Here is a 6,119-nt window from a genome sequence, read left to right on the forward strand (position 1 = left end):
GACTGCTGTGTGTGTGCAATGACAATAAAAGAAAGTCTAAAGTCTAGTCTATTTGACTTATTACATTGTTTAAGTGCTTTGTGACCCTGGTCTGGAAAAATGCTCTATAAATATAAATTGCTTACTTACTTACTTACATCCTCAAGGAATTTCAACGCAAATGGAATGAAGAAACTCAAGAAGCAAAGCTAATAACTATAAATTGGTGTTATTATGTAATTATTATATAATAATCAAAGGCATGAAACAAACATTTGAAAAAGCAATAAATAATGTAAATTATATAGTGGATTAGTAGTCAGACACATTTCTACATAATCATTTTTGGGATTTACCTCCATTAGGCCATGTAAATACAGGACTATGTGTGGCCTCAGAGCCGCGCTATGCCGAGCTGTGGTTTCAAAAGAGCTGCAACATGAGTTCTCTCTCTTTTTCCACTCCTATATCTGAGTTGAGTTAATTATTAGAACTCAATTTGTGCTTATTCTTATCAGTGATATTTTAAGTGAAAAATAAATAATGATGATCAAAGATCATTAAGATCAAATAAAATATTAAATAAATAAATAAATAAATGTTATTGTTGTTGTTATTATCATTTAAATTATGTGGGTTTATTGTTATTATAATAATGGTGTGTGGTGGGTTGCAAAAACGCTTGTTTAAAAAAAAAAATGGTTCGATCAGTAATATCTTTATGTAAGACAACATGACCAAAAGTATTATTAGAAAGACATCTAGAGAGTAGAGACAAAGTAACTTTGAAAATGCTCAGCAGCAGTGAAGTGAAAAATATATATTTTTAAAAACAAACATACAATCTCTTGCTGAATTGCATGCATTGTTCATTCCTTCTTTTTGTCAGTCATTGAAGACTCAATTCTGAACTAACAATGATTTTCACAACACTCCACAAGACAATACTGTGCAGCAGTGTCAATAATACATTAATTTAACAGAAAAAAGGTTAATTGAAGATCAACATCAAACGCAATCATGTTTTTTGCAATGGACAAATGTACGAGAGGAGGACGTCCATCATATTTTTAACAATAGGGGGTTGAGGGTGAAGTTCATGAGGAAGGTAGTGAGCCAAGGTCATCTCCCAGGCATCCACCCAGCGCACATTCACATCTTTAAACACAGCTCTGAGGATCTTGTCCTGCTCCATGGAGTAAAAGTCGCTGCTGACCAATGTTTCATATGGCAACAGCTTTTTAAGATTTGAGGTCCGGATGACGACCAGCGTGTGGGGAGCTCTCCTCAGCAGGCGGATCACAGCACTGCGGATGCTCTGGAGTCTTCGGATGTAAATCTCAAGAGAGAAAGAGCTGAAGTCATACCAGATACCAAGAACCACAACTGTGTTTGCTCCTCCTGATATGTCGTCCAAGTTGTTAGCGATATAGACAAGTTGGGCGACTGGGATTTGAGCCAAACGGATCGGAGGGCCATGGCATTGATATTCCACATAAATGTTTCTTTCATAGTCTAGTGCCATGAAAGGTCCAACTTGTTTGGTGCTCTGCAAGTTGAACTCCTTCAGATCTGTTACAGTAAACAAGAAAAAATAAAATAATTGACGATTTGATTGTGTTGTTGACAAAATGATTCCATGTTTACCTGGTAGACTTTTGTTGAGGTACTCGTACCACTGCCTGACCGAAGCATCCCCATAGAAATGAATATCTTTCCCCTTGAGACAATTGCTAATGGTAGTGGAGCCGTTGAAATGCTGAACTTGGGAGCCACTCACATCATTCCAGACATCTTTGTAATAATAACCGGAAACTCCAGAACTTGTAATCTTCATCGCCGTCTGTGGATCATCTGGAGAAAAGAACTTTCTTCACTATAGGATCTGCTTCTTACTTCTAATAGCCATATGCCATGAATAATCACCTTCATCAGCCGGCAACACACTGATGTTCCCTGGTCCTGATGGAGGGATGGGAATTTTCAGGTTGTATCTACTGGAGACGGAAAATAATAATATGTTTAATGATTTGCCTCGTGGAGAGAATCAACCTGCACTTTAGATTTAAAGTAGTAGTTCACCCAAAAATTGAAACTGCACTCTTTTTCTGTCGAGTGCTTCCAGTCTACTGTCTACTGGAAGCCCTTGCAATATTTACCCAGAGTACTTCCCGTTTGTGTAGCATGTTAGCTTTTAAGCTTCTTCTTCAAACGATCCTAAAAAACAGACTTGTATAGGTTTTTTCCAGAATAATTATTCTTGTCAAGGTGTGGAGGAACATTGCAGATCCGCAGAGTGGAGGTGTTTGGATGTTTTTAAGTGTGTCTTTTTGGATGGCGATTTTGAGGACTAGTTGCTGAATTAAAATGAACATACGTTTTTGCCAATAACTCTAGGAACAGATTACTTGGAATATAATCCCAACCCTTGGTCAACATGAAAGTGAGTGGAAAATGTTTAAGAACATTGATGCTTACTCTTGAAAAAGTGTCTCATAAGGTCCCATTGTAATGGTATTTCTCTTCTCGGTGTGGACAACTCTGGTGTCGCAGCTTAAATCCGTCGGCTTGTAGCAAAACCATGGCTCTCCGGTTTGAACATCTGTGAAGTTGCAGACCTGTTTTTTGGCAGGACGCAGACAAACATTGCATACGGTTTTCACAGAAATCCTGCCAGCATGGAAAACGCCAATAAATTTGATTCGGTCTGGGCTTTTCTGGTTCAGATTGCGCAGCAACAAGACACCATCGCTGGGATGAACTAATGTGACCTGTGAGGGAGAAGTAAGTAAGTAAGTAAGTAATTTCCACTAGAACAATCGACACTTCAGATAAGCTCTGGTCACAGGCTCTCACCTCAACCATTGCTTGTCCACTCCAGAGCAGAGGAAACACAGCAGAATAAGATCCATCCAGGTTGTCAGTGATCTGTCCAGCAACACCAGCAAGTAGATCTGGATTGTGTAGTCTGGCGATGATAAAATCCCTTCCAGTCTTCTTTGGAATGCCACGAAAGTCATACATTTTTATCATTACTTCTAGTTTATCGCCCACGGACCACTCCTGCCCTTTCTCTTTGGGGACGATGGTAAAGGTGCTTCGGCCGGGACAGGTGGTCTTAAGGAAAGGGAATTCAGGCGATAATAACGAGCTTTCAGGCCAATCAAGAGATTTTAGTAAAAGGCTCTGCTCCTCGGCATCTTCGGAAGAACGAGGCTTGAAGTGGCAGAAATGCTTGCGCTCAGGTGACGAGATCTCATTGTTTAGTAAAAGCAAAAAATTAGGAATTCTTCTATGCACAGCCATTGGTGGCCTGAGTTGCCGCTGGTTCTGAAAAAAAAAGACAAGGGAGAATTGTCAGGGCCTCCTGCCTTCGACTGATCCCCTTCACAACCCAAGCTCACCTAGGAAATAAAAAAAAAATAGATGAATAGATGGACCACTGAGTAACAACACCTACAAGTGACTGTCTGTTTGTGTGGGTTCCCATTTCATACACATCAGCTTACTTAAAAAACAATTTAAAAAGGCACCATTTCATGGTTTATGTTCTTTCTAACCACCACCTTGGTTATAATGAGAGGAATAAATTATACAAAAGTTGATCACCTTTAAATCTTCCATGTAGTGCATCAGAAAAGCTGTGATGGCGACGACCATGATAATCATCATTACCAAACATTTCTTAAAGCTTGTCATCATGATAGAGGTCAAGAGTTCACTCCCAGTTGTCAACCTGTAAATACAACCGTTTTTAACAGTACATTCCATTATGCCATATATACATCATTGTTAAGGCTTATGATAGGAAACATTTGGACAACAAACTACCTACACACATTGGATTATTTGATTGATGTGTATTATGTTCTGTCATATTATGTGTCTATAATCCATTTATCCAAAGTGAGTTTTTATTTGACAAGGTTATTATCCTTGATGTCAGAACCAGTTCCTCAGACAGAAGACTCACTTAAACACTTGCAGGAGCCTAGGTATTAGTCAGTCCTCACACTATTATGTCCTTTTTTAGACAGCTAGATAAGTAAGTAATACATTTATATTTGTAAAGGGCTTTTCGGAGACCATGGTCACAAGGCGCTTGTCACCTTCCCCTTCCTATTTTGTACAGTCCTTTCCTGGGGTTCCTGTGTTTCATTGCTCTCTTGACAGTTGGTGAGGGTGCCACGGCTGTCGACTACCCTGGACAATAAGCCTTGCTGCATAAAGCTTCTAAAGCGACGCACTCACCAACTGTCAAGACAACAACGAAACACGGGAAAGCCAGGAAAGGACTGTACAAACTCAAATCCCTAGGAAGGGCAACGTGGTGGTTTGCCCAACTGGTCCAACAAGTTCAAACACCTTCTCCCCAACATTACATAAATCAGTTTATACATTTCCAACCCAAATTATTTTTAAATTGAATACGTTCTTTCTTAAATATCTTAAATGCATCATTGGTGCAAAAGAAGAAAAGATATTTAAGGTGAAGAAAAAAAGCAGAACATGTAACAAAGACGTACCTGGTATCTTTTCCTTAAAGTCTTCGGCTTCTTTTCTTTGGTGGTGAACAGAGAGAGAGAGAGTAAAAAAAAGATCTTTTCTTAAAAATAAACAAATCCTTTGTGCCAAGATTACACAATCAAATACATTGACACAGTATTTAATGCGGTCGCTGCATCTTTATCTTGAGTTTCTGTTGCCACACCCAGCGTCCTGTCCTGACTGCGAGTGTGGAGCTCTGGGGCAGGGCTTTCAATTCACTCATTTAAACAAGGTGTCACACATTTAAATCAGGTTTCTTGTATTGTATTCTTGTATATTTGTAGCATTTAATAAGTTGATAACGACGTGTAGTTTGGATCTATACGTAATACTTTAACACAATATATTAACGAAATAAAACATAGTAGGAGCCTCAACATTCTTTAATTAAAATTTTATTTTTGTATTTTTAGCCTCCATTGGCGTTTCCGACCACTTTATTTTCATCATGTGGCCAGAAAAAACACGCGACACCATCGTTGTCTTTTTCTGAGAGACGGGGATTTACTTTACACTTTGTTTGTACTTGCGCAACACAACACGACATGTACAAAACTTACACCACACTGCCATCTCTTGACCAGGTTCCCACACAACATCTTCCACTCTGGTTAATACAATAACAAACGGTTTATGTCTTATGTGCTTAATATCACGTGGCTTTTTCATAAACACGCTACAGTGCCTAAAGTATTAATAAAGGGTAAATCGCGACTCTTTCTGTATGTTGTTGAATGTTAACTTCCATCAAGGAGAAACTGACTTTGATTCAATATTGTTCTGGATTTTGGAAGGTTTTAAAATGCAATAATTCGCTTCTTGGTGTAACAACATTGAATAGAAAAAAACAGCACTACTATTAGGTTCTTTGGCATTGTTTCAACATACTTAATGGAATCTTGAGAGCTAACATAACTAGTTTTAATACATAATTTAAAAACCCCAAGTGAGGGAGAAGTTTTATTCTATATTTGTAATTGCCAATAAATCTTTTAAAATTAGCTTCTGGGCATTGCCTAACTTGACTCTTGATTTAAATATAAAGTTATCCTCAGATAAAGCCTAAAAGCAGATGTCCCACCCACTCTCCCACCAAACCTGGAACATCCTCTCCTGGGATATTGTTTTTCCCCCCATGAAATGAAAGTTTGATGCTATGGACAAACTGGCCTCTTTCTCGACCCAACTTTATACCTTCACAAGATACATTGAATACAATGTAAAAATAACTTTTTAACAAGAACATTGTATCAGATTTGTTCTATTGATAATGAAGTTGTATCCACACTGCACATCTCCAATGACGGAGAAGGTAAACAAAGAAGGGACACAACTTAAATAGTTCTCATTATCAAGTTTGCAGGCGACACTCCACCGTCATTGGACTGATCTTTTTTTTTTTTAATGAAACGGTGCAAAAGTAGAAAGTGAACTAAACAGAAATATAATTGGGAACTCCTGACAGGCCTTTTAGATAAGTTGATCACTAAAAAAAACCTAAGAAACCCAAAAGGGTCAACATTCAAGTAAATGGAGTGAATATTGAAAGGGTCAGTGATGTTATTATTCATGATATGTTAAGTTGGAAGCCG

The 6,119-nt window shown here is 38.2% G+C and overlaps 1 protein-coding gene across 2 annotated transcripts; it reads right to left on the bottom strand.

Annotated features, from left to right (window-relative positions):
- Positions 1–784: 784 nt before the first annotated feature.
- LOC148083703 (NXPE family member 3-like) lies at positions 785–4,693 on the bottom strand. 2 transcript variants are annotated; one of them, XM_087785795.1, is made up of 8 exons: positions 4,506–4,693; positions 3,589–3,715; positions 2,836–3,309; positions 2,458–2,750; positions 1,906–1,976; positions 1,760–1,833; positions 1,627–1,699; positions 785–1,551 (listed from the first exon to the last, which is right to left on the bottom strand). In XM_087785795.1, exons 2-8 carry the CDS (start codon positions 3,679–3,681, stop codon positions 998–1,000), a joined length of 1,632 nt encoding a protein of 543 aa, XP_087641921.1. In that variant the 5' UTR covers positions 3,682–3,715; positions 4,506–4,693; the 3' UTR covers positions 785–997. The 2 variants fall into 2 exon arrangements, with proteins under 2 accessions (XP_087641921.1, XP_087641920.1); XM_087785794.1 differs by having other exon boundaries at positions 1,627–1,833.
- Between the last annotated feature and the right edge of the window lie 1,426 nt (positions 4,694–6,119).

The sequence above is a fragment of the Callionymus lyra genome, chromosome 3 (genome assembly GCF_982586985.1).
Source record: "Callionymus lyra chromosome 3, fCalLyr1.hap1.1, whole genome shotgun sequence".
In the NCBI taxonomy this organism is placed as follows: Eukaryota; Metazoa; Chordata; class Actinopteri; order Syngnathiformes; family Callionymidae; genus Callionymus; species Callionymus lyra.

Coding starts and splice junctions, on each gene's coding strand:
- LOC148083703 (XM_087785794.1), bottom strand. CDS start 3,681: ATGATGACAAGCTTTAAGAAATGTTTGGTAATGATGATTATCATGGTC. Junction 3,310..3,588: donor ACTACATGGAAGATTTAAAG/GTGATCAACTTT, acceptor TTTTTTTTTCAG/AACCAGCGGCAACTCAGGCC. Junction 1,977..2,457: donor TATGAGACACTTTTTCAAGA/GTAAGCATCAAT, acceptor TTCCGTCTCCAG/TAGATACAACCTGAAAATTC.